At 41.7% G+C, this 26,693-nt stretch overlaps 1 protein-coding gene across 11 annotated transcripts in view; it reads left to right on the forward strand.

Annotated features, from left to right (window-relative positions):
* Window positions 1-26,693, forward strand: part of szt2 (SZT2 subunit of KICSTOR complex) — a 52,988-nt gene that overhangs the window by 7,140 nt on the left and 19,155 nt on the right. For 7 of the 11 annotated variants that reach the window (XM_041269821.1, XM_041269830.1, XM_041269823.1 and 4 more), the window contains exons 11-54: window positions 22-151; window positions 249-394; window positions 676-828; window positions 1,035-1,149; window positions 1,339-1,544; window positions 1,959-2,195; window positions 2,855-2,933; window positions 3,326-3,408; window positions 4,292-4,575; window positions 4,762-4,875; window positions 4,957-5,169; window positions 5,677-5,783; window positions 6,260-6,395; window positions 6,521-6,853; window positions 6,967-7,174; window positions 7,473-7,520; window positions 8,481-8,608; window positions 9,051-9,315; window positions 9,753-9,927; window positions 10,090-10,182; window positions 10,279-10,354; window positions 10,556-10,816; window positions 11,451-11,586; window positions 11,874-11,984; window positions 12,223-12,295; window positions 12,610-12,795; window positions 13,499-13,804; window positions 13,926-14,256; window positions 14,575-14,649; window positions 14,864-15,002; window positions 15,294-15,396; window positions 15,631-15,757; window positions 16,650-16,802; window positions 17,353-17,455; window positions 17,673-17,790; window positions 18,911-19,022; window positions 19,652-19,770; window positions 20,374-20,538; window positions 21,154-21,238; window positions 24,476-24,649; window positions 25,085-25,279; window positions 25,565-25,755; window positions 26,059-26,243; window positions 26,538-26,635. In XM_041269821.1, the coding sequence (XP_041125755.1) occupies window positions 22-151; window positions 249-394; window positions 676-828; window positions 1,035-1,149; window positions 1,339-1,544; window positions 1,959-2,195; window positions 2,855-2,933; window positions 3,326-3,408; window positions 4,292-4,575; window positions 4,762-4,875; window positions 4,957-5,169; window positions 5,677-5,783; window positions 6,260-6,395; window positions 6,521-6,853; window positions 6,967-7,174; window positions 7,473-7,520; window positions 8,481-8,608; window positions 9,051-9,315; window positions 9,753-9,927; window positions 10,090-10,182; window positions 10,279-10,354; window positions 10,556-10,816; window positions 11,451-11,586; window positions 11,874-11,984; window positions 12,223-12,295; window positions 12,610-12,795; window positions 13,499-13,804; window positions 13,926-14,256; window positions 14,575-14,649; window positions 14,864-15,002; window positions 15,294-15,396; window positions 15,631-15,757; window positions 16,650-16,802; window positions 17,353-17,455; window positions 17,673-17,790; window positions 18,911-19,022; window positions 19,652-19,770; window positions 20,374-20,538; window positions 21,154-21,238; window positions 24,476-24,649; window positions 25,085-25,279; window positions 25,565-25,755; window positions 26,059-26,243; window positions 26,538-26,635 (6,875 nt within the window). The remainder of the gene's footprint in view (window positions 1-21; window positions 152-248; window positions 395-675; window positions 829-1,034; window positions 1,150-1,338; window positions 1,545-1,958; window positions 2,196-2,854; window positions 2,934-3,325; window positions 3,409-4,291; window positions 4,576-4,761; window positions 4,876-4,956; window positions 5,170-5,676; window positions 5,784-6,259; window positions 6,396-6,520; window positions 6,854-6,966; window positions 7,175-7,472; window positions 7,521-8,480; window positions 8,609-9,050; window positions 9,316-9,752; window positions 9,928-10,089; window positions 10,183-10,278; window positions 10,355-10,555; window positions 10,817-11,450; window positions 11,587-11,873; window positions 11,985-12,222; window positions 12,296-12,609; window positions 12,796-13,498; window positions 13,805-13,925; window positions 14,257-14,574; window positions 14,650-14,863; window positions 15,003-15,293; window positions 15,397-15,630; window positions 15,758-16,649; window positions 16,803-17,352; window positions 17,456-17,672; window positions 17,791-18,910; window positions 19,023-19,651; window positions 19,771-20,373; window positions 20,539-21,153; window positions 21,239-24,475; window positions 24,650-25,084; window positions 25,280-25,564; window positions 25,756-26,058; window positions 26,244-26,537; window positions 26,636-26,693) is intronic. The other 4 variants (XM_041269826.1, XM_041269827.1, XM_041269828.1 and 1 more) reach the window with 3 other exon arrangements.

Genomic DNA, 26,693 nt, shown 5'->3' on the forward strand with positions numbered 1-26,693 from the left:
TGTTGATTTTATGTTTTTCAGTATAAATCAAACAGACCAAATGCTGATGCTCCTGCAGTCCTTTAATTCAATTCCTGAGCACTACACTATCCCGGAGAGCACCAAGAATGGGGTTCCCCTCTTCTACATCCCACCAGGATCTACCACCCCGGTAAGATCCTGCTTCAGTCTTGAAGATGATTCTGGATTCTAGAATAACACAGCAAGAGAATAGAGGCTGATTTTTATTTTTTTTTATTCTCCCACAGGTTCTGTCTCTCCAGCACAGCGGTTCCAAGGACTCCAGTCACTCCCAGTTCGCTTCATACTGGAAGCCCATCCTTTCCATGGATGCCAACTTCTGGCAAAGATGGCTCCACATGCATCGCATTGCCATCGTCCTGGAGCATGACATGTAAGAATTTGACTGGCTGTTTCCCAGTGTAATGAGTTTTGGCAGTATTAATAAAAAAATAAACATGCAGTGCTCGATATCAGCATGACAGGTTGCCGATCCTTCAATTTTAATTCATTGTTCAGTTATGTAATTCTGAATTACATTTGTGTCGTAAACTATGGCCCTACTTTGTGTTGAAATATATAATTGCTATTTTAAGAAGGTCATTCCGTAGTTTAGACCACAGCTGAAAGTCATTTCAAACATTGAAATGACATGATTTTTGGTTGTCATTGCAGCCCTGTTCCCAAGCACCTACACACTCCAGGAAATAACGGGCGCTACAGCACTATCCAGTGCCGCATCTCTCACTCCGCACTCACCTCCTTGCTCCGGGACTGGAGCAGCTTTGTGCTGGTGGAGGGCTATTCTTACGTCAAACTCATATACAGGTACACACCTCCCCTTCCTGTTTAACCAAGAATAATGACATTTCTGAATGCTGGCCATGTTGTAATAACAGATTGTACCAAAACTAATGTTACTAACTCTCAAGATGCTTTCCTCTGTACCCACTGGTGAGTCCAGGGTGAAATGCACTCTACATTTTATGGGGTGATTTGCAACTAAAGAATTATCTTTTTTTTTTTTCTGCCAGTGCCCCTGATCAGCCCCCCACCTCCTTTTACCTGCTCCGTCTGATTTCCAAGGCACCGTGCATGGTATTGAGACTGGGGTTTCCCATTGGAACTCTGGCTCACACCAGAAACAAGGTAGCGACTGTGCTTGTGACTTTCTGCTTGTTTGTGAACTATGTGTAACAGAAGCTTCGGGGTGGGTGGGGGGGGGGGGGCGCATAATGAAGCCCATAGACAAACCTTTAAACGCTGTTGCTTAACACTGAAATAACAGACTCTGCCTGCTTTCATGTTTCAATTAAAGGTGCTCTCTATCCCCTACAGATCGTGGATGCTCTTCGGGACCGGATTCTTCAGCTGCGATTCCCACACAGAGTGCAGTGCAAGGAGGCAACCCCCAAGGTGAAGCGGAAGATCCTGGGAAACACTTCCCAGTCTAATTTGCCCCCTCCTTCCCCTACCCAGCCAGCGCTGTCGGACAGGCCCTGCGTCGTCGTGCTGAACAAACCGCTGGAGAAGCTTCTCATTAGGTAATGGCCGGGGAATTCAACACCAATACCTCTGCATCCTGTTGTGATCGTCTGTGTTCCTTTCAGTTTAATACAAGCCAGGTTTCCCAATGGAGAATGGAATTTTGGACTCTTGATTTCTCCATGACTAAATAATGAGCATGCCTAAAACCATTTTTTGTGCAGTTTTGATGAACAGAAAAAAAACAATCCCCCCTCAAAACAATTGTATTTTATTTAAAATTGTGTCTAATGCTGCATACTGAAATATGCCTCACAGGTACACTGTGATGGACTTTCACACAGAACTGCAGAAGTTTATTTTAATTTCGACTGACTTGCTGTTGAACTTAATAGAAACAGAAGTAATACTGTAACACACGGACCTCCTGACTCTCCTTTTGATTTTCCGACATATCATTTCTCCCCGCTCAGGTATGAAAATCTCCCTTCGGACTACCGGACCCCATTTATCCTGAACATGGAGAATTTTGCACAGGCGCCCACAGTGTCGGCACCACTCACCATGGCAGCCAGTCGCACGGCTTCCTCCACCCTGGCCTCCCTCTCTCGTTATTTCTACCACCAGCGCTGGGTGTGGGCAGTGCAGTCAGGGCTTGGTCTCCCTGTGCCTCTGCCTGCCATGGCACAGATTCTCTCCATACTCTCTGAGTAAGAACCTGACACCATTTTATTCTATTTCTTTGAGCTTTGCTTTGCCTTTAATATATTATGGTGATTTTGTTTGGGGGGGGGGGAGGGACAAACAAAAAAAAAACCTTTTAAATATTGTATTCTGTTGTTACGTTGTACTGGTATTTATGTGTATAATAAAGAAAGAAACTGCACACTATTTGGAGAATTTGTTACAAGAACTACTGAAGGAGTCTAAATAACTTGTTTAAGCTAATGACTGCTCCGGGCCTTTTATCTCTTCCAGATGGTCAGATTTCCAAAGTCTCATTGATTATTCTATTAGCTGTAATCGGCAATGGCCAGAATGGCACAGCCACTGTGCACAGTGCCAGTCCTTCATTTTGTGCTTTCTGATTAGGAGACAAGGTCACTAATTGGTAAAAAAGAGTCTGTTTTTTTTTTTTTTCCCCAACACAATGCATTGCACTACTAGGGCCAAGGTCTGCTACCAGCCTTGTTGTTGTTGTTGTTGTTGTTGTTTTATTTAATTTATTTATTTTAAACACTAGAGGGCTTTTAATCGTAGCCCTTTCAGAATTGATATCTGTGTTTTATGCTTGAGAGAAATGTAATGAACAGAAACAACAATTCCCTGAATCCCTGCATTCTATACCTGTGCTTTTTAATCTATTCAGAATCCGTCTGGCTGAAGGGTTTCATTTTGCGGCCAGTGGAGAAGGAATTGTCAATATGGTGACAGAGCTGCCGATGAAGGTGAGGCATAGTTTTCTGCAGCACCCCTGAGTAATCTCTGTACGATCTAGATACACTGATACATCAGTGTACACAGTCTGTAGACACAGTATCCACGCTGTTTATACACAGGCTCTGCTTTGTAAAGACAATCAATACAGTAAGCAATGTATACACCCCGATGTTAGACTTTCTGAATTTGTTCTGGCAATCGTTATCATGGGCTCTGTTTTGAATGGTTTTTGCTGTTGTCTTTCTTAATTGTGGAGAAGTGGGATTCCTGGATGCATCAAAGATGAGGAAACTTACATTCAGGAACTGGGGTGGAGCAGTAGGCTCTTGCTAAAGACACCAGCCCACCAGTGGAAGATGTTGTTAAAGAATGTTCTTTCCTTATTTGTTCTTGCTTGCAGAGCACTTCTGGTGATGGCGAGACCCACACCTGCATCGTACAGTACACTCTTTTCCCACCTCACTCAACCTCCACCAAGGACAGGTAGGACCAATGGGGTTCAGAGTCCCACCCCTCCTTTTTGTTTATTGTGCTGTAATAATACAGTAGGTACACGGATGAGCACAAATAGAAGGATACCTATAGTTCATTATGAAAAGGGACTTGTTTTTTATGCCTTTGAAACATTAGCATGAAAAAGTTAGGGATTATAATTCTAACACAGACTAGATTACCAAATGTATTAGAAGTAGTCTAATTACATACAGTGGGATTAGATTACTTCCCTGAAAGATCTCCTGCATCTGTCATGATAAAGCACTCAACTTGAATTTAACTCAACCACTTAAGAGAATAGGGATCCAGTTCTTTGCCAGTAAGTTCAGATGATCTCTGTGTTTTCAGTTTTTATCCTGTGTCCTACCAAGATGTCATTAGTTTATTTTTTTTATTTTATTAAATAGCACATAAGAGTTGAACAACAAAACGCTAAGCCAGATGTCACATTTCTTAAGCAACTGCACATTCATGAAGAACATCGTGCTGCGTCTCATGCTGCTCAAGTAACTCTAATGCAATAATTAAAAGGTACAAAATCTGAGAAATTGAACATGAGAAATGTCCATTTAAAATCGTTCTAGGCCATACTCCCTTTTTATCGGTGGAGTGGTTTGTAAAATGAATAGCGATGTTATTACTTTGTCATTTAATATTAAATTTGTATGAGTTGTGTTTAACTCGTTCTTTCTGCACGCACAAAAATGAATCTTCACTTTGCAGTATCTGAAGCTTTATCCGAGAAAGCCAGAAAGCTGTGCTTCATACACTGCCCCATGCTGCGTTTTGTGTTTCTCTTGTTAGCTGAGTTTGAAATGACTCCTGTATACTGCAGGTATTAGCTGTAATAAACATGTTTTGTGTGCTTTAGCTTCTCCACAGACGATGACAATGACACAGAGGTGGAGGCGATAGAGATGGACGCTGAGCTGAACCTGGTGACTGAGTGCTGGGTGGAGCCTCAGAGCGGCACCGTTTTCACCACCTCTGAGAATTGCAGTTACCTCCAAGGACTGTCCTACCAGGAGATACCTCAAGCGATTTTCCCTGGGGACCTGGCGTGTATGTCCACAATGCTGACCTTCGAGTATCTGATCCAGCTGTGTCAGAATAAGGACCACAACTCTCCCATTGGTGGGGTAAAGGGGGCTGGGGGTAGGTCACATATCTTTCATATTTTCTTGTTTGATATTCAGCAGGCTCAATTGAATACTTAAGTAACTGTTTGAAATAAAGTCCTGCAGTGGAATAGGCTGGATGAGTCGAGGTTGCCTGTCTTTGTCAGGTTGTCCATAGGGTAAAGGGATCGCAACATGCATTGTGTTTTCATTTCTTTATCAGGTGACTACGTCCACAGCAGCGACTGTATCCACACTGTCCCCTTCCAGTATGATCTAATGAAACTTCTACCAAAGTGCCAGCAGATAGAGATCTTTTTCCTGACTTTCAGTAGAGGTAATGTATTTATTTTTTGATTAGCATCAGTCCTTTTTCTGGGAATTGTTTAAAATCACACATTATTGCCCTGTTGTGCAGTGGAAGAGGAAGAGGAAGAGGAAGAGGCATCCCAGGGTTCATCCTGCTTGCCCAACGAGCTGCTGCTGAACCTTTTTCACGGATGCCTTCAACAGGACCTGACTGACCGTGAAATCCCATTGGCTGATTCCGACCATGCGGCCTTCATGCAGCAGATCCTGCAGAGAGATCGAGATGGGCATGTGGCTCCCTTTACACTGCCTGTCATTAAAGGTAATAGCTGGGCTAGTTGCTAGCTGATCACAGAAAAATGCAGACCATCTTAAAGGTAGTTCATTTTATTGGACTGCCTTCCTAGCTCCAATTATGCTAAAGTTAAAATCACAATCAGAGAAACTGCACTTTTGCCATTTTAGTGCTACTGCTTGAGGGAAAATGTGCTATGCACAAATACTACATGAAAAGTAAAATATTGTATATACATATGTTATCCCCAAAAAAGTAGACATTGTAGAATGATACAAAAAAGTTTGTTACCGGCATTTTCATTGGATCAGCGACCTCATGTGATCAAACAAAAAGGCCTACTACAACAAAGCTAGTAACTTGTTTCTGATTGAACATGTAAAGTGAACAGCATTGGTGCCATTGTACTTTAATTGGGATATGAATAGCCGATGCAGTGATGATAGCTCAAGAGGCTGCAGCTGTAAGTAATAGGTTTTGTTTTAAACACTACAGCCTGCTCTGTAACATGGTAAACTCTTGTGTTTTCTGTAGAGGAGTGCTTGAAGTCAAGCAAGTCCTTGGAAAGGCAGGATACAGGGATGTCTTTCCACACTGTTGGGAGCAGCAAGGAGGTGACAGGTTCAACAAGCACTCTGCAGGTGATGTAACATGTAACTGGGTCCATATATATCTCTGTAAACCATTCAAAACAAATACTGTCCAGGGACATCTGTGGGAAAGAGCCAATAAGCTCTTTGGATTGTTTTTGTCCTTCACAATTTCAAATTATGTAGATTTTATAAATAGCAGAAGCTGAATGTTCTATATAAATGTTCCTTGCTCTACACTCCACCCAAACTGTTGTGTGTGTGTGTGTTTTTTATTTAATTTTTTTGTTTGTGGGTCCTGCAACTTAATTGAATTCTTGAACAAAAGCATTTCATGCCACAAACCACTAATGTAACACACTACAGCTTGGAGTAACCTTTTTAAAGGAGGCAAAAGGACTTGTATCATTGATTTCAGTAGAACCCCCTTGAGGATAGCAACCCAACATTTTCCACCTGTATCGACTCGTGTATGGTGGGTATACACACCTTGTTTTTAAAGAGCTGTTTTTTTGGATTGGTTGCAGAGCTTTGGAAATTTAGAGCTGGCAGACGAGGACACCATCCAAGCTGCGAGTGAGACCCCAACCACTCGGTGGAAATGTTACGCCAAGTACATCAATTCACAGTTCATCCTCACCTTCCTTCCAGCCAGCTTTGCAGGTAAGGACCCCATAGCTAAAGGATATCAGTCTGCCTACTAATGCATTCTGCATAATCTTATTGCTATGCCCAGGTTGGATGTACGCTACCAGGGACTGCTGCACTGTGTTTGTTTTTCTTTTTAGATATACAGAGGCTAATGGCATCAGGGATGGACAGACCCCTGAATGACACAGCCCTGGGAGGGGAGGAAACCCAGCATGTAGAACTGACCCAGCAGAGTCCGAGTCACACCCTGTCATCGGAAAAACAATCGGTGATCCCGGACATGGAGGCAGAGCTGGGAATTATCCCTTTAAATAATGGGTGCAGTGCGGATCAGTTTAGCCCTGGGTCTGCATTGCTCTCTTCTCTACGTGACAGCACCCCCAAGAGAAGCACGCCAGTACAGTCCCCAGCTCAGAGTGAGTGCTGTTCTGGTGGGGTGACGGAGCAGCAGGATAACGCAACACAAACTGGTAGGATCCCAGTCAAAAGCTGCTGTCTGCAGTGCTGTTGAGTTGTGTGCATTTGTACAGGTAGGGTAACTCAGTTTTGTTTGTGCTAATAACTGTACTCCCCCTTTCTCTAGGGGTAGAGGAGAGGGAAGGAGTTCAGTTTGCTGAGCCCCAGGAGAGAGATGTCCACATCTCGTTCAGTCGACAGATGTCGCAGCTGGACGGGAGTGACCACCACAGGCCACGCTGCCCCGTGTACATCTATAACTGTTCACTGGAGTCCCTCAGGGAGCAGCTGGTTCCTTCCCGTGGGGAGAGGCTGCCACGGGATATCTTCTTCAGGTACAATGACCTCCCAGCATTGCGGCTGGGATTATGAAGAAGGGAGGGTTCCAGGGGCAGAGCTTAATGTTGTGGGCCAGGGAATCATATACTATAGTAGATTTTGAATGACCATAGTGATGGAGTTTATATTTATTATCTGAGTAAAAAGCTTCAAAACTCCTGGTTTTGAAACACATTTTATTTTTTCACCTACACTAAATTGTTATATTTTGTTTTTGGACTTTCTTTCTAGTTAAAATCCCAATAACTGTGTATGTATGTATATTTATTTTTATTTTTATCTGGATGTGAACAGACCTCAAGATGCTGGTTCCTGGGAGTTATTACAGCAGATGAAGTCCAGGTAGCATGGAAGATGCTTCCTGCCTGCGTGCCCACCTTCCCTTTTTAGAGCTTGTTCAATGCCTGGGGTTGGGAGACATGTGCTGCTGGCATAATGGTGGTTTTTGAATCGCAGTGACTGGCCTTTACATTACTAAGACTTTGAGCACTCCAACTGGCTGCAGATTTAGTGTGGTCTTTAAGCCAAAGTACAAAACCATTAATTTTACCAATTAATGGTCCACTCTGCCTTTTCAAAGCACCTGTGCCTCTGCTTTTGGTTTGGTTTAAAAGAGGGCTTTTGTTAACCTTGCTTCTAATCTGTTTGAGGCCGATTTTTCTTTGTGGCATGTTTGTTTCCGAACACCATGATTTAGGAACGAGTAGAGGCCTGCGTGGCTTTCAGGGCAAACATGGCTTTTTACAGTAGTTTTTGGCTTGTTTGTATTGGTTAAGAGTGGGTTCTTCTTCCTGCCAATGTCAGATTTTAAAACCAAGAAATTGTAACCACCTGTATTTCTGGATCACAGATAGCAAGAGAAGGTTAAGTTTAAAAAACTAGGGCAAGCATCAAACATGGAATATATGTTGAAAGGAAAGAATACAAGTGAATGTTTCAGCTGTTGGAGTTTATAAATAGTTGATATAGGAGAGAACATATGGAAAGATATGTGTGTTGACTATACAGAAACTCTGGTGTTGACTTTGACCAAGAATATTCTTGTGTGGTGTTCTTTTCTCTCTTCAGGGTTCTCTGATACTTCACAAAAGTGGCATATTTGGGATAGAATGGAAAGGATGTTTATAATTGTACCTTTACAGTACACAATAACATTATCGTGTGCTTATTGTCTGGCTTCAGTTTGCAGTTTTGGTGTGTTTGATTGCTGCTCATACAGTATCTTGCTTATGCTTTTGCAATGGAGTACCTTTTGGTGTACGGAAAGGTCTATCTATAAATCCTGGCTGTCCTTGTCCACAGGTCCCTGTCTCAGGAACGCATCTCCAGTAACTCTTGGGCTGACCTCCTGGCACATCCTCGCAAACAGAAGGAGCTGACCAGCTACTGCAGCCAGCTGCAGGAACACTACCATCAGTGCTACGTCAAAGGTACTGTCCCTGCTGCTGTCCCTGCTCTTCCCTCGTCTTCTCGTTGAGGCCTTTCTATCTTTCCCGGGTTCCTGCCACAGTGTCTGTTTAAGGCACATGTAGGATCTTTCTTAAGCCTTCACCATCTTTAACTGAACACTTAATTCTGAGACCTTAAAACAAAGGGCACTAGAACAACTCTACAGCCTTTCTTATGAGAGTTGCCCTTGACAAAGAATTACCTTGTTGCAGTTCCCCAGTGAATGCGTGGGAGAGCAGCTGTTAGTTTACCACTAAGAGAAAGTTTGTCTTTTTATGTATGCAGTTGGATTTGTTTTGCTTTGGCGGTGATCTTGTGTCACAGAATAGTGACTCCTAATAAACCCAAGGTTGGGAATTGGTGACCTGTGCATTTGTGATGAGGTTTAAAGCCGTGTTTCTTCACCCTTCTCTTCCTCCGCAGGGGTGTTCTGCAGTCTGCAACAGTCCTATAACATCAGCTCCCAGGACGTGCTGACGACAATGGATTACTGCGAGGAGTCTCTGCAGGAAATAGACATCAATCCCTTCCTGCAGACACTCTGCGGCCACATCCGTGCTTTCAGGGAGCGTTGCGAGCAGCAGGGAGCGACAGAGAACATGGAGGACAGGCCCTCCACCACCTTCACCATCGGCAATGGAAAGACAGAGGAGGGAGCTGGGAGAGGGCCGCTCGCCTCATCCTCAAGGTACTGGACAAGCCCTTTCTTAGCCCTCCTAGTACTGACATGATTTTTATAATATTGAACTAAACAGGATGTATGTATTTTTTAAATTTGTCATAAGAAAAACTAAGCAGAGCAAACTTGAATTTCTGTGTAGCTTTATGATAGCTACCTGTTGGCATTAGAAGGTGGACAGTGTCTTACAATAACTTTTTAGGAATTCTATTCAACATGAAAAAAGGTAATAGTATTGTAATCAGTAAATCTACTGGATTAGTTTCATCTCCTGATGATGTCTAAAGTCTGTTTATGCTACTGAAGTGAGAGGGCAACACTGTGGTTTAGAGTGAGAGAGTGATGAGCAATTAACTTTTGAAGAGCTTTCAAGGAAACTAGCAACTTAAAGTAGTTTTATGACAGAGTAATAACTGTTTTGGCTGTAATGGTTTTTGTTTTTGCAGTGTGGAGACTGAAGATGTCAGTGAAGCAGAATCTCGAGGCAAACCTTCCACACCCTCCTCCCCCATTGCACCCGCAGTCCTGAAAACCAATAAGATATACCCAGAGTTCCCTCTTTCACTCTTGCAGACGCAGCAGAAATGTGAAGTTTATCCTGACTTGCATAAAATCATCCAGGTAGGTACTATAGTTCTCCAAACATCTGAAATAGCAGTTTTTTTCAATGTACCAGTTTCCGTAGCATTCCTGTTCATACTAAATGACTCTTATTTTGAATAGAATAGTATCAGTGACATATAACATGTTATTTATTTACTTACATTTTTTTACTTTTTGTAGGAAAAGTTTTTGGAAATAGGTGCTCAATACTTTAAGGCTGTGCCTTCGAATCCTCATTACTTTTTCTACTGCCCACCATCTGCTAAGAAGGAGGTGAGTGTAACGAAGAGTTAAGAGACAGTAGTTATGTACTGGATTAATGACGTCAGTCCCGGTAATCTTCACTTTAATGTTAAATAATAATTTCAGGTGGTGTCGGATTGTGATGACAGAAGACAGAGTGAGGAGATTGAGGTGTCAGAGGCAGAACTAGCCACAGAGGATGGTAAGAACTGATTCAGCGGAAAGTAGGTGGGATTCAGTCAATGGGAAAAAGTATGAAGTTGTACAGTTTTCATATAAAAGGCCATCACGCCCGTCCCAGATTGAAACTCGGGCTATAGACCATCAATTGCTTATGGAGCTGAACAGTTTATCCGAGAGTCGTGCAACCCCATCACTTGCTGTGTTATTCCCCCCTGTGCAGAGAATGTGTCGGGGTGCTGCATCGTGACAGAGAGCGACACGGACCTGGAGGTAGAGTACCGGGAACGGCTGAACCGTGAGTTCACTGACCACGACTCCAACCAGGACGAGGACTCTTTCAGCATTCTGGATGGGGACTCCCTGCTGGAGCCTGAGGGCCCCCAACAGGAGATGCCACCCCTGTTTGTGCACCTGACTTGTTCCATCGGCGTCAAGAACTGCCACGGCTCCTTGCCCACACAGACACTGCCCACTTGCTTGGGTGAGGATTACCCAATCCCGGGTGACCATTTAAACGCCACAGAGTTCAGAAACTGTTCATTTTGTATAAAATTAAATCTGGTATCCTACAATCTGTGATTCTGATTGGATTGAACGGATAACTCACTGCCAAGTCATGATGGATAGAGATATCCTTGATGGGAGCACTGCACCTTGTATACAGTATGCAGTTTATAATAGGAAGCCCTTGTTTTTTTTTTTTATTTTCTTTTAAAATTTCAATTTGGAAGTGCTAAAAGAAGCCAAATAAATTAAATGACAAACGTTTCAGCGAGAAGGCTTTCTATGTTTTCAGTGGATTGAAGACTTTGAGAGACTTCTAGTCGAAACTTTTGCCATTTAATTAATTAATACATTTTTGCACTCCATAAAAGTTTCAAATTTCAGGAAGGCAAATTCATTCTGATGAGAGTCATCAATTCAGGATGGTTCTACAGGAGCCAGGTTGATTGGTCATCTGTTTGTGGGGTCTCTTGATATTTCTGCTTTATTGTCCCTTAGGGGTACTGATATAACATGTGAACTTATTAGACATATCTGTTCATGAGGTTGTCTCGTGGAGGTGAGTTTGACCAGATTGATCTGTTCTAAACCACTGATTATATGTGTTTCAGGGGAGGTAATTGCCTGCTTGGAGAATGCTGATTCCCTTCAGTCCATCGACCTGAATGATCTGTCAGTTACGCTGGATATCTTTGTTCTGACTCTGCCACAGATCGAAGTCATGGCCTCAGACATACATCACAACAGGTAAGACACAAGATCGGGACAGCACAATCTTTTGAAGGCATATTGATTGATGGCGACGCGTTAAATATTTCATGACATATTGTGGCTGCTTTTGCCTTTCTTTTCCAACTCAATAGTTATCCAACTTTTTTTTGTAATCTAGACTTCACTTCAGGATTTTTATATCTACAAATCTGAAAACTGATAGGATAGATGGGTATCTCACATGAAATGGATGGACTGGCAAAACAATTTTTTTTTCACCAGAAATACTGAAAAAAAAAAAAGGTGTTTCTTGTTTGTTTCAGATATACATCGGAGAGCAGCATATCCTTGACCCGGTCCCCAGGCCAACCTTCCTCCTACCGCTCCGATGAAGAGCTCATGCAGGAAGGGCTTTCCTCAGGAGGAGGGGATGGGTGGGTATGGCACTGTGAAGAAGAACACATTGATGTGCCGGGGTGGTTACGGAATATGGGGGATGGATACAGTGTAAAAGAGTATCATATTACAGTGGGTATGACTAAGTGAGATTAAAGTATTGTGGTTGGTATGGTGCATTGTAAAGACTCATCAGGTAGTTCTCCAGCAAGCTAGCGTCCCCTGGTATATTTTATGGTATATCTTGCGATGCTGTGTCCTTTTCTTTCTCTGCAGGCTGACAGGTGGAGACCCCCTTTCCAAACTCCCTGACCCACACAAGCAGGCAGTGCTGGCCACCATGGATGAGGTGAGAATCCAAGCTCTAGTGCTTCTAATAAAAGTCAAACAAACCAGAGAGGTAGGGAATTCCCATTCCAACCTAGTTGAACTGTTTAAGGTACATTTAAGTACCTGTGTGTGTGTGTAAAAGATACTATTTCTCCAATTTAGATATGTTTCTACTCCCATATATTGCAGCTACACATTGTTTGACTTTGTTTACCCATAAACTGCTCATTTGTGTGCACATGCAAACATCCTTCCACATTTCTTATTCCTAATACTGAAGCTTTTTGCTGCAGCTTGATTAACCTAAATTCCCCTCTCACCTTGAGCTCACAGATCCGCTGGGTCCTGGAAGATGAGATCGTGTCTGCCCTGCGCCACTCCAAGGTCATCAGCACCGCTACGCTGCAGAAAGTAGCGGATCATGTGTCCCGGTCACCTGGCAGGCCACAGTGCCACTGCGAGGTTGTCCCACTTCAGTTCGTTTTCGGGCTCGAGCAATCGCTGGAGAAGTTTAAAGAGGTTAGCTGAACCTGGGGAACACATTGGGCTGCTTTTTAAAGTGACACATAATTAAATACACGCATTTGCTTTTTTTGTGTAACCTTTTGCGGTCCATTTATTCAGCACCTGTCATGCGTGACAGGCCCAATTGATTTTGTTTTAAATGTAATTTTATTCATAGTAATACAGGTTTAAAAGGCACTGCATATCAACAGTACACTCAGTACTGCATCTCCAGCCCTGCCCCACCCCTTGTTCGCTGTATTTATCACATACCTCTTGTAGTAGTACATACTGATAAATCATCTCCTGATCACTCGTTTTATCACCAAATTCCTCAACAATGCTATCCAAGTAATTGTTTTATTACTATAACATCTCAAAAAGCTGACATCGGACCGGAAAGGAAAAATTGGAATGTCTGATCTGTCCCAACATAGGACCGCAAGGGTTAAGAGGCATCGCAGCATAAAACAATTGTTGAAAACAACTACTAAATTTGTGACATATTTCATTATGAGTAAATAGCTGTGGCTAATCCAATAAATCCTCTCAGTTTCTGTTACATACTTACAATAACGTTATTTCCAGTTAATCTTAATCTCGGCAACAAGTCCACACTTTTCACTCTCTCTCTCTCTCTCTCTCTGCACTGTCTCTCTGTTAAATGCTATTCAAATGTAGTATTACCTCCTACCTTTTTTATTTATTTTTTTAACAGGAGTTCCGAAGAATGTCCCTGCCTGGGTACCTACTGAATGAAGAAAAGGACAATTTTTACTACGTGTCAGTGAGCCGGCTGCACTCGCAGAGACTGGCAACGGTGAAGAAGCTTGCAGAGAGCAGTATGAGTGAATCGCTGGGGCCGGGGGAGGAGTTAGACAGGACCTCCCAACAAGCTAGTCACACTGCAGAGGGCAAGGAAACGTGCAAGGCCCACCAACTGGCCAATCAGAACACTGCAGGAACGATAGCTGTGTCACTGGACAGCAATTCCGAGCTGGCGAGGAGAGAGGAGAACACAGTGGTGAGGAATGTGTTAAAATTCATTTTTAACAAAATGTACTTTTTTTTTTTTAGTATCTCGTCAGTGTACTTTTCGGTGTTGGTGTAAAATTCTGCCACAAACTTTCCTTTTTCATTCTCAGGCTTCAGCTGAAGAGAAAAATCCTGCTAGTGGAGAGGATTCAGCGAAAGACCCATTTCCAGAGACTGTTTCTGAGACTACTGCAAATGACAAAGCAAGCCAGTGGGAGACCGGGGCTTCCATTTTGAAAGATGGAGAGGGGAGCACCCCATCTACCAGACCTGAGCCCTCCCAAACTAGCACTTACATTATTCCAAGACTTGAGCCATCCCAATCCAGTGCTCCCTGCCTGCAGCCAAGCAGTAGCATGGACAAAGGAACGGAACAGAATTCTCCCCCGAAAACCCCTTCTGCAGTGAGCCTGGCTGAGTCTGTGCTGACCACCACTCAGAGTGAGAACATTTCTCATCAGTTTCAGTTAGAGCAGTTTTGTTTAGCAGTCGGCTTGTAACACGGGTACAGTAGCTTCTCCATTTCTGTAAACTCGGGAGCGTGTGGCCATTGATTTCCCTACCAAACAGACGAATGCTCAGACAGATGTCTAATACTAGCCATATTAACCACTGCACTCTTTGGGTTTAAACTTCCTTTTCAAAATCTATTTTAAACAATTAAATGTGAAATGTCAACAGTGTGAATTAGTTACTTGGAATAGACCCAGTGGATTAAAGAGAGTAAGAAAAGTCAAGCAGTTTGTGGTTTCTTTGCAGGCAGTGGGCGGGTGAGGCCTAGCCGTGTACAGAGTGTGGTCTCCAGTCAGGGAAGTCTGGACTCGGACATGCTGGGTAAGGATTCACTCTGCTGTTTAAGATATATGTATATAGGGAAACCATTTGAGCTGGTATACTTGATGTGGAGACACCCTTGTACTTGCACAACCATTAATCATCACCCTTTTACATTTACACAAACACATCTGGATATGAAATCAGCTTTAGTTCCAACTGATCAATTGTCTGTTTTGAGCCTAACCCTTTACTCTCTCAAACTCCTCCTCAGGCTATGATGGTGGGAGCAGTGATTCTGAATGTGAGGGGGCCACCATGAATGAACAGGACCCCCGTTGCCCCCTGATGCCCGATTTCTGGCTGATCATGAAGATCCATCAGGACAGAGTAGAGGTGCACTCTCACACTCGGTAAGCAGTGTTTGTGTGCAGTGCATTTCCCAGCGCTCTCAGCAGTAGGACGCTTGACTCCTCCGTACCACAACTTTGGGTACAGAAACTCGCTACATTCTTATCCTCTGCTGAGTCTGACCAGGCAATATTGAGAAGTCAAATCACAGCACAGGTCATACAGGTCTGTGTATGTACACAGACTTTACCTAAGATTGCTTTAAAAACTTTTCCACTGTATTTTCATGTTGTCAGTCTTAGATTTTCTAACATGCTTTATCTATGTGGGACTCTTTCCTTGATCTTTTACAGCTCTCTAAATTCAGGGAAGGATGACGATGAGGTGCCCCAGTATCTCCAGCTACACCAGATGGTTGTGAGAAAGATTGGGGAGATCTGCCGTGTTGTGAACCAGGTACATCAGAAACACTCCCTTCCCTACTATTCTTAATTACCAAAATGTTGCCCTGACTTATTAAATATCCCACATTTTAGTTTCAATAAAAACATACAGGACTTGGTTTTTAGGTATGATGAGGCAACTGTAATTTAAAATTGGTACGTTCTAGTGCTTTTGGATTGACTTGGTCCTAAAGCAGGACGCCTGGAAGGAAGACTTCTGACCTCTGGTGCTTCCTTCCCTTTCAAGCGCTTGCTGCTTCAAGATCTCCACGACAGTCACATCTGTAACTCCTTACTGGTGGCAGAGAGTGAGGAAGACATCTGGAAAAGTGAGACAACGTACACCTACAGGAAGCGAACAGCCACCACTGATGGTGAGTCACAGCCACTGCCATATATATATATATATATATATATATATATATATATATATATATATATATATATATATATATATATATATATATATATATAAATTAACATCGCACGTGCCCCCTTCTTTGTAAAGAGAAAACATGTGCTCCATAGCTAGCCACGTGCGAGTCAGCTCTTAGGCGAGAGGTCCCGGGTTCGCGCCTTGCGTCGTTTTAAATCGGCTCGTAATGCACTGATGATCAGTAACCAAACCTAAAGGAGTTTTTAGCAGTGATTTCAGTCTGTTTGCAGACATCCGTTTGTCCTGTGTTAATTTTCAGCAGTAATGTGCAATGGCAGAATAAAAAGAGTCCAGCATTTCCTTGCATCTGCAGACATTAGCTTGACTGAGTTAAGTTACGTTAGTTAGTTAGTGACAAACCTGCCTGATGTCCTTATTTGCAGTCCTGTTTCTATCTCCACAGTGCTGACAGCCTGATGAATCAGTATTTTTACACGGCAGTATAGTCTTTACAGAAAACCAAATTAGTAGTTTAATTTACCATCTTTCCAGATGTTTAGCTCAATCCTTGTAAATAAATTTAAATTTAATTCTATTTTATATGCAGTAGAGTTGGAAATGGTTGAGAGTAATTGCTCAGTACTCAGTGATGGGAGAGATGGGACTTTCTGTCCAATGATCTCCTGGTCAAAAAGCAGAAGGATCTGTTCCACAAATTACACTATTTAGAGGCTTCTCTCCAAAAAACTACCTTTTTATAAAGCTTTACTAAAACTATAAGTGTATATATACGTGATTCAGACACGTCATAAGGTGTACTGCTTATGTGTAGAAGATGATATAAATTTACTTTTTGCAAAAATAATTTTTGGTAATCCCTTTTATTGCAGATTATTCAGCGGATGAGAGTTACCAGCCTCGAGATTACCTGGCAGCCACTATGCAGTTCATCCCAGGTCACTTTGCCTGCGAGGTTGTGTGGAGCACCATCATTTACATTCACCCACGACTCAAAATGGGGCCCAACATGGGCGTCAGTCGAGGTATGTCACAGTCCACTAAAACTGGGATTTAAGAGACTGTCCACCTCAAACAGAAAGCTCTACACATATACAGGGTCTTGTTATTTGGTTTTAATACTGGAAGCTAAATGCACATAGCTGAAACCCTTTGTCAAAGCCCATAGAAACATAACACATAATGAAAACAAATAGCAATGTTTTAGTTTTTATTATTAATCTTGACCAAAAGACATTTTATTCAATGACAGAAAGTACAGTTGTACAGTTGGCTGTAGTCCCCAAGGTGGTCTCTGTTTAATTATGCAGTTAAAGTCATCTGCATGCAGATGGCAAGCTTGCCAATGTTTGCGCTTCCTGTTCTACCATGTGTTCAGGACTGATTCACTCCTTTGAGAATAAGATAAAGCATTGAAGTTTCTGTGCTGTGATTTAGATTTATTTGTCTCTTCTTTTCATGTGTTATTTTTCAGATCTATACAAATGTATAATTCATAATGCTATATATTAAACCAGGAATAATAGTAGCCATGTGTGTGTATTAATCCTAATAAGGATGCCTGTATTTCTACAGCGATCCAGGCTCTTCGCTCAGTGCTGAATGCCTTCTGTGTTGTGAACAGGAAGAATATGTTTGTGTACCAGGAGCGCACTACCAAATCTGTTTTCTACCTCAGGTGAGGATTAATACTGATCAAGTAGTGGTGGTGGTGGTGTTCAATAGATCTTCACTTCTTATGCAGAACACCACTGTCCTGGGAAAATAAATAAATCAGACCAGGCTCCTGAATTGAAAAATATTTTATCTTAACTATATATTTAGAAGCAGCTTAACAGAAATGTCCCAAACTCTTATGTTTGCACAGAAGTATATTGTTAGTTTATTTCCAACAGGCTGTCGGAGACGGCGCTCAGTGGGAAGTTTTCAGAGTTGGATGGCAATCCCCCACCTTCGTCTCGCTCGCTGGCTCTGACACGCAGCCAGGAGCCCCTCTACTCAGAAGATATCTCGGTAACACAGTGGCACTTTCCTGCACTCTGCTTTAGCTGTAGTTAGTGAAAATGGTTTTAATATTCTTGGATGTGTGTGGAGTCCAAGCATTGCATTATCAGTCGTGCGTTTCACAAGCAATGTCCGTCTAGTTTTCCCACTTATCCCAGTGTGGAAACCTTCTTAATTTTGGGCTCATGTTCTTTAGTCCTAAGGAGGACTATTGTCTCTGTTTTGGTATTATTCTCCCTGTTTAGGGACTCAACCAAACATCAGAGGTTGAGTGGAGACGTAGTCTGTCCACCTGTATGTACATTCATATGTTTACCAGTATTAAAAAGCATATTTATATAGGTCAATATAATTTACACATGGCTTGCAGCAGCTGTAATTTAAAAAATCATTTTGCTGCCGTTATGTTTGTTTGGACAGAATCTAGCAGATTTTTGTTCTGGCTTAGTTTGACTAATGAAGGCTTAATATATTTGTTACACGGACATCATGGGTCATGGAATGATGTTATTTTCTGGCAGCTGATATGTGAATTACTTGCATGCTTTATATTGCTCAGTAGGTAACTGCTGGGCAGAGTATCTACCTGATGTGCTTGTCTTAACAAATCAAATATCTAGCTTCTTGGATATATGCAGATGTGCCTTTTTAGTTCCCTGCAAATGGCACTCCGTGCTGGGAATGAGAATTAAAAAAAACAAAATGAGGGAATTAAATGAGGCACAAAATATGTCCTTTGTTTGGCAACGCTTAAATTGCGTGGCATAAATTGTTATTAAATAGAGTTGCAGTTGCATATTAAATTAATGTTAAATTAATATTTAATAGATATGCAGTTGATATTACATTTACGTTCAATTATTCCTTGTTACTTTTTATTAACATTTAAGTCAGATTAACTGTATTTTCAATAAAACATGTGAACAATGGGAAATGATTACATATTTTCAAGGCTAACAAAACATTATATAAATGGACGTGATATGCAATTACATTTTCAATCGACATTTGGTTAACATTTAGGAAGAAACCAGCTATTGCATATTTATTAAATATAAATTTTAATATGCAATTGCATATCTGTTTAATATGAATTTATTACCATTTGTTTTTACCTGTTGTGGCTCAGAGTTCACGATTCTCCCTGGAGATGATCTCCCCCAGGAGTGTGGAGGGGTCCAGGCCTGTGGGACAGATGGACAAACACATCCTGCTGATGGTGCATGGAGTGGGGCAGGCTGGTGAGTGAGGGAGCCACGATGGTATGGGGATGGGGCAAGCATTCAAACAGGAAGGGCCTGAGCGCAGTGAGTGAGGCAGAGAAAAATTACTTAACACTGGCATGTGATGGGGGAGACGTAGAAGTGAGGGACCGGGGGAGAGTGAGACGAGAAGGCTTAGCACCTTTATCTCATTGCATTGAGAAGCAGGGTCTGAAGTAAAAAGGAAGGGTCAACACATTGAGAAACAGGCGATGATTTGTCAAAAGAGAGAAACTTTAAAGTAGGTTATAATCGGTGTCAGCATTTCTCTCCCACGTGTAATATAGGTGCACCGTGGTCAATTGTTGGTTGAATTTAAGCACAGTCTGCAATGTGCATACTCATTTAAATGCTTGTTGTGTAGTATCACTGGAAGCATACTAGGGGGCCATCTTACTCCAGCAAAACTCACCAAAGCAGTGAAAGAGTATTGTGGCATATTCTTAAATTAAATCTCCTCAATGGAAAAATACTTATCCTGTGAATCTTGTCTGTTCTGCAGTTAGCTGCTTGCACAAACAGTGAGTAGTATGTAATATATTGCACTTCTACTCCTTTTTTATTTTTCTTTCTTTCATCCACACACACGCACACACACACCCACACAGGACCAGAGATCACAGATGAACTGCTGAAGGTTCTTCGAAAGCGTTTGGACGAGGCGACGCTTGACATTATTACTGTGATGTTAGTCAGGAACTGCAAACTGACACCTGCAGACGTGGAGGTATATACTTTTTTTTTTTTTTTTTTTCTGAATTTCAATAAGTTTCCTGTTGTAAGAATTCGAAAAGCCTGTATTTTGTTTGCACTGGTTCCTGGGGATCATTACAGTCATTTTATTGTGTGCGTATCCTGAAAAAAACAAAACCCTGCCAAGATGTGAATTTTGTATTCAGATGGCAAAAGCAATAAACTTGAAATGCAATGACAACCTGCTTGCAATAAAGTGAGTTGTCGAAGCAAATAGCAAGGTCATAGGTAGCAGCCAACACTGGTGATCTTGAAGAAGCACAACATTTTTTAAACATTGCTCATTTCTTACTCAGACAAGAACTTTGTGATATTTGTGTATCTCCTTTGTCAATGTTTTTTTCTGCAACAAAAGATAACTGTAGCTTGGTTTAAAAGGTAGGTAAGTATTTTTTTATTTTTTTATTTTATTATTATTTTTTTTTAAGTAGACCAAGCAACTGTGGTTGTTGATGGTAAAGACACAGCTGACTGCTTTTGGCCTTGGTTGGACACATACTGGAATTGCCACTGCTGCCAGAGTAGAAGGGAGAAAAAAATGTATAAAAATACAATTCTTGGTATTTTTCTCTCCCAGTTCATCCAGCCCCCTGGCTCCCCAGCTACTGAAGTGATTGAGTTCACCCTTCCTCAGTACTCCCTGCCTTGGCTACAGGCTGTGGCTCACTACCTCCGGCAAAACCTCCTGATCTTCCTGCATATCCCCAAGTACACTGACAGCAACATGGAGCACCACTTTAAGGTACTGGAGACAAACAGGGTTAAGGGTCGTGACATTGTTGAGGGTACCAGACCACAAGCATTATACTAGCTGGCTTCAGGTCAGTAGCACAAAGAAAACAAAGCCACTCCATAATGGAATACTTTTATTAGAACAGATTTTACCCTACGCCAGAACTAGCATGTCACAGTCAAAGTTTAGTGGGAACAAGCTATAAGTTGACAGGTTCGTAGCTTGTTTGCCATTCATTAGCACATTAATTAGTTTTGACATAGGACGGTTCAGCAAATTATATTGATGTAAATATATTGAAAGAAAGTTAAAAAAAAATTTTTTTATTTGGGAGCCATTTTTTTTCCAGTAAATGTTAGCATTGATCCGCCAAGTAAGTTTACTTTTCTTAACTGTTTAAATTTGATTAAGTGTTTACTTCTAATTTAGGCATGTGTTATTAGAAGTTGTTTCACATACTGTATGTCGGTCCGAATGTGTTTTGTACTGTATGCTTGACCAGGCATATGTGCTATATGTTACTAGAGCATAATTTTATGTAGTTTAAAATAAATAAATAAATAAATAAAATACTACTTGTTAAAATAAGTCGATCCGTGAATGTATGTTTTTTGTTTTTTCCAGCACTATTTTCTTCAAAGCAGAGGTTTGCCGGATTCTGATCTCTACCTCTATAACAAGCCTGGAGGCCAGGGAACAGGGGGGAAAGGTAACAGCAAGCCACTTCCAAATACAAACTGTATTGGGTATTGGTGGATGCAGGTTTATTTATTTATTTATTTATTTATTTATATATATTTCTTTAGCCTTTTGCGATTTTATATATAATTCGGAGATTTATATAAACCTGGAGATTTAGATGTATCTCCTTTCAGTTAGGATGTTCATCCTGTATATCTGCATCAGTCTTACAGTTACACAGTTGCTCACATCAGACTAGATAATTGTCACCTTCTCATCACCAATTACTGAGTCCCACTGTGTTTGTATGTTGTCAGTGTGGCTCTCTGGGACCAGTTCGTTTCACTGCTCTGAATGTGACGCTCTGTAAAGTTCAGCTGCTGTGCTCTGTCATGGTGTTGCAGCATTCGGTCATTACGTACTAATGCAATCCAATGATTGCGGTTATCTGTTAATGACCATCACTGCTGTATTCTGTCAGCATGGACTGTTTCACTGATGAATCTTACCTATGTACAGTATTTAGACAAATGCCTCTCTCGTGTGACTCCTGGTTTACAGTGTAATGCAAGGCATATAATACAGTATACCACTGAAGTAGTGTTCTACTGTTAATTTAGTATTTGAGATTTGAAGATGTAGTTAAAAAAAAAAAAAAGTTTCTAACCCAAGGATTTTGTGAAGCAGGATTAGTATATTGTGTTTTAATTTAAATCTAAAAAATGACAAAAAAATAATAATTAAATAATTGATTTGAACGTCTTCAAAAAAAATGATTAGAAATTATCTTTTTAAACATATATGAAATGTATTCTAAAATATCATTCGAGGTCGCCCATATTCATTCCATTGGCACAAAGTGTGTCTGTTATCATTTATCTCTCATTTATTTTCCTGAAATAACACAAGAGTTCAAAGGATTTGGTTTAATCGTCAGAGTACTAGTAGAAAATGAGTACAGCAGATCTACAGATATGTAGTGGGGTTTCCTCCGTTAGAGCTCTGGCATGGGTATTTCAATTCCAAGTGACCGTGCAGCGAGGGTCCCATTTTAAATTATGATGGCCCTTAGGAGGAAAGACTTTGCTTGGTAGGTTTGTTCTATCAATCACTGATTATTTTCAGGGTGTGGATTCTCTTCAATATGTTTCCTATCCTTTCACCCCTGTATGTGTCCCATAAATATATAACATTGGTTATTCTGTAAGTTGCATGCGTTGATAAGTTTCTGGTGCTCAGACACCTTGTGGATGTTCTTCTGTTGACCATAGGTACCATGTTGGACCTCGTGCAACATCTCTTCCCACCCTCCCAGTTCCAAGGTATCACCTGTAATTTCTCAAGTGCTTGTCACTTACCACAATTAGACTTCCCTCCCCATTTTAGCTTCCTTCTGTCTGTGCTGGTAGTTACTTGGCTCGGTGCTGATACTTTATTTCCATTTCTTTAGCTGGTTTTGTTTCAGTTTTGTAGGTATTTTGGTTGTGGTGGAAGCTTAGTTTTATTTTCCTCATGGAGATTCATTTTTGTTTTACCATGCATGTTTCAAAAGCATGCTTACTGACTGTTTTTACAAAAGCAACTCTTTATTAAACCTCTTTCCCCTCATCTATGGCTTTCTATTATGTAGCTTTTCATAGTGAAGTCTTATTTTTTTGTTCTACCAAGGACTCTAGTAAAACTTTGTGCAGCATTTTTTTACATGGGAAAGTGTTGGAATCCCCAAATTTCTAGACCTTCTAATCCTAGATCTTCCAAACTGTTTGGTTGCACAGGGCTTGGAAGATAGACTGCTAGTTAGTGTCTGGAAAAGGAAGGGGTGCTTTGGGTAAACCTTTATTTCTGGGGTCATTTTCAGTGTATCCAAAGATTGTAGATTTTTATGTATCAATGTTATACATTTTTGTTTGAGGTTAAAAATACTTAATACAAGTGGTTAAAGTCCAGGGCTTGTAACCAGAAGGTCACCAGTTTCACCTCAAGTCTCACCTCAGCCACTGACTGACTCACTGTGTGACCCTGAGCAAGTCACTTCACCTCCTTGTGGATTAGATGTTAAATCAGTGTCCTATTATAGGTGACTCTGCATATAATGCACTGTTCACAGCATACCTCTATAAAGCACTTTGTGATGGTGGTCCTCTATGAAAGGTGCTATATAAAAATAAAGATGTTGTATGGAAGTGGTTCCCTTGGGGGCTGTGAGGTGGTTTCTGGGTGCTGCAGCACATACAGAAATATTCAAATAACTTGCCACCCGAGCAAGCAATGTTCCCCTGCTATCACTGAGCTACGAATGGAGATTTGCTGTTTTATTGATTTGAACGGCGGAGGTATTTCGATCGGTATAATTGATCTCTAAAGTCAAGTTCCTTGGGAATACCTATTTCTCTTAAACTAGCAAGTAATAGTCACAATGTGTCTGTCAGACTGACTGATGGACTCCTCTTTAGTTCTCCCCCTAAACAGAGTGGTGACATCCACTTGGGTACTGGTATACAGTACATAATTACCGTTCTGCCCCTTAGGTCAGAATCAAGTTCATCCTAAGGCAAGATGCCAGTGACTGCCAGTGCTTTACATGCTAAGTGGATTAAAAAAAAATAAAATAAAAAATAAGATGTATTCAATAGTGTGGATCAAGCAAGTACATTCAGATGCTGGGAACTGCATAAAGAAACAAGGGTAGCTTCAGGGCAAAGATCAGTCAGTCCTACTAAAATTGATTAGCAATCCGACCCCATTGGATATTACGCTTGCGCAACGGCTGAAAACAAAAGCATTAATTGTATGTGGATTTTTATTTTTTTTTTCCTATTAATTTTCCATTCATCATGAAGATTAATGTTTTATCCAGTTTTTTGGCAAGTGTGGTGCATTTGTCCTTTACTAAGATCTAAATTTATCGCTTGTTTGTCTTTTGGATTTCTTACGTTCTATTTGGTCTTTTAATATATTTAATTTAACGTGCTGTGTGTTTTTTTTTTGTTGGTCTCTATAAATAGTAAAAGGTGGTGTGGATTAAGTTGGGAATACTCCATTTTAACTGTTTAAAGAATTAGTTAACTTTTTTAATTCATAGTGGCATAGGGAGTCTATACAGTAGTTCAGTAGATTATAACCTGGGTTTAACAGAATAACCAGGAGTGGATTTACAGTAACAGTGAGCTGTACTGATATGTGCGGATCCCATTTGATTAGTACAATTAACGTTTAGACTACCGCTCTCATAATGTCTGCTGCTGGCTCGCCCTCTCCCCTCCAGGGATTGCCTGCATCGCGCTCTCATTTGTGGATTGCCAGGGCTGCCCACTGCCGGTGTCCGGGCACGACTGCATGAAGCCGTTGAGAGGAGAACCCTCCGGGATCATTCTGCATGACGGGGAGTTTGAGAGACTCACTGCTGTCAGCAAGATCGACTCTGAGAGCCAGGAAACAGGTACCGCCTGTGGAGCCGGTTGTTTTGGATTTCAGTTTATATTTCTTGCTACTTGGAGAAAGATAAATATGTATGTAGTGCTTTCTCTAAGTACTGTAAGGCTATGGTTGGGCACCAATCACTTTGCACAGGAAGAGATTACAATAAAAAAGAAAAGATACTGGTAAAACATATTGCATCCCCTGGTACAGACAGCTGGTAAACACATTATATTGTAAAGTGATTATAACGTACCGGTCTGGGTCGTTGTTGTGCAGTACAAATCAGTCCATCTGGCTTTAAGAGTGTATTATCGGTGAATAATATCAGAGTTACAACTGAAGAATATTATAGATCCTGTTGAAGTGGAGACAGGTGTCCGCTAACTGTGCACGGGCATCAAAAACCACAATGCCTTACTTGCTGTTTTCACCCTGGTTTATTCTCTCTTCACAGGCTCTTGGACTCGGGTTCGTTTCGATGTCTGGGAGCAAGGGAATGTCAGCCCCCTGCAACTTACTGATAAGCTGCAGAGTGCTCTGCGCCATGCCCTTTGTGATGTCATCATGGAGTTTAGGGTGCTGCCCAATCCGCTCTGTGTGGAATCGTATTGTCCAATCGCAGCAACTGACCACAGCGATAGCACCAATGGTAGGGGAGGCGTGTAATTTCTTTAAACTTACATTATTGGCATGATTAAATGCCCGTAAAGGATGATGTAAAACAGCAGAGCCCAAAGAGCTGGTCAGAAGCTTCTACGGGATTCAAGGTAGCTATAGAATAGCAGTGGTAAAACTGTAACACTAGGAATAGGTGGTGTGTCAATTAGAGATGAATACCTATTTTGTACATGTAGCTTCAAAACTAGCATTGCTAGAAATTTTGCAAAAACAGAGTAGATTAACCAGTTGGTACTGACTGCTGTTGATCTTGCAGGCCACCAACCCCAGCTGCAACATGAAGGTAAAGACCAAGCCAGACCACCTGTCAGCAGTGGGAGAAATAAGACCATCCCATCTCCCATTGCTTTCAGCCCGGCACCCACCCCTGCCTCTGCAGGCTCAGGGACTCCTGAATCCACCACCCCCACTAGCAGGACCGCACGCAGGAGCTTCTGGGACATTCTGGTAAGTTTACAGGGAGTCGGGGGTAAGGTCTATTGGGGTGCTGCTCGAATTTCTGTCAATGATACCTGCAGTTGAGTTGTGACAATGACAGTCTCCTTCACAGCCACTGCTTGTCTGTCCTTGCATCATTGACTTGAACCCTCAGCAGGAATTTGAATTGAATTCCCTGCATTAGAGGGCAAAGTTTCCTTAAGGTTATAATAATTGGTGCAATAATACCTTGCAGCATTGCTCCTGGTTAGGCTGCTGCTGCTGAAGGTTAAAGGGTAAAAGAACCATAATACAAATGCCAATGTTCTGCAGAGTAAGCCAGAACCCTCGGAGCTGGGGTCTCCTAAGACAACAGATGACATTATCTTGGATCGGGCAGAAGACAGCCGAACAACTCGTCGACGACACAAAACCGAGAATGTGAAGCAGCCCTGGAGCCAGGAGAGAGCAGCCGCTGTGGAAATGGAACAGGCGCAGAGGCAAGCAGCATCCCAGAGGTCCTCACTTCTCATTTCCTTCACAGGGTCTGGGGGTTAGGGCAGGAAAGGGGCAGGGAGCTGATGTACTGTATAGGCTTCTGTTAAGCAAAACAGTGCTAAAAAGCAGAGATTTTAGAACATTTAGAATTTTAAAAATGTATTTTTGTAAGCATATTTGGTGATAAGCAACTATTAGCTTTCACATTTTTGTTGTCCCTTCTGTTTAGTTTGCTAGACTATTAGTTTTGTACAGAGGTATTGTACATGCACTGGTGGTTTGGTGCTAAGAGCTGGTTGTCTTTGATCCCACAGGAAGCATATCACCCAACTAGAGGAGGGGGAGGTAGGCACCCTGCACACGCTGTTCCAGGGAACCTGCCAGCAATGGGTGACATTCATGGGGCGACTTGGTAAGTATTCACCTAGCATTAAATCAGCATTTTAAACATTGGCTTCAGTGCCACTCTG

This window comes from Polyodon spathula, chromosome 14 (genome assembly GCF_017654505.1).
Source record: "Polyodon spathula isolate WHYD16114869_AA chromosome 14, ASM1765450v1, whole genome shotgun sequence".
Classification (NCBI taxonomy): Eukaryota; Metazoa; Chordata; class Actinopteri; order Acipenseriformes; family Polyodontidae; genus Polyodon; species Polyodon spathula.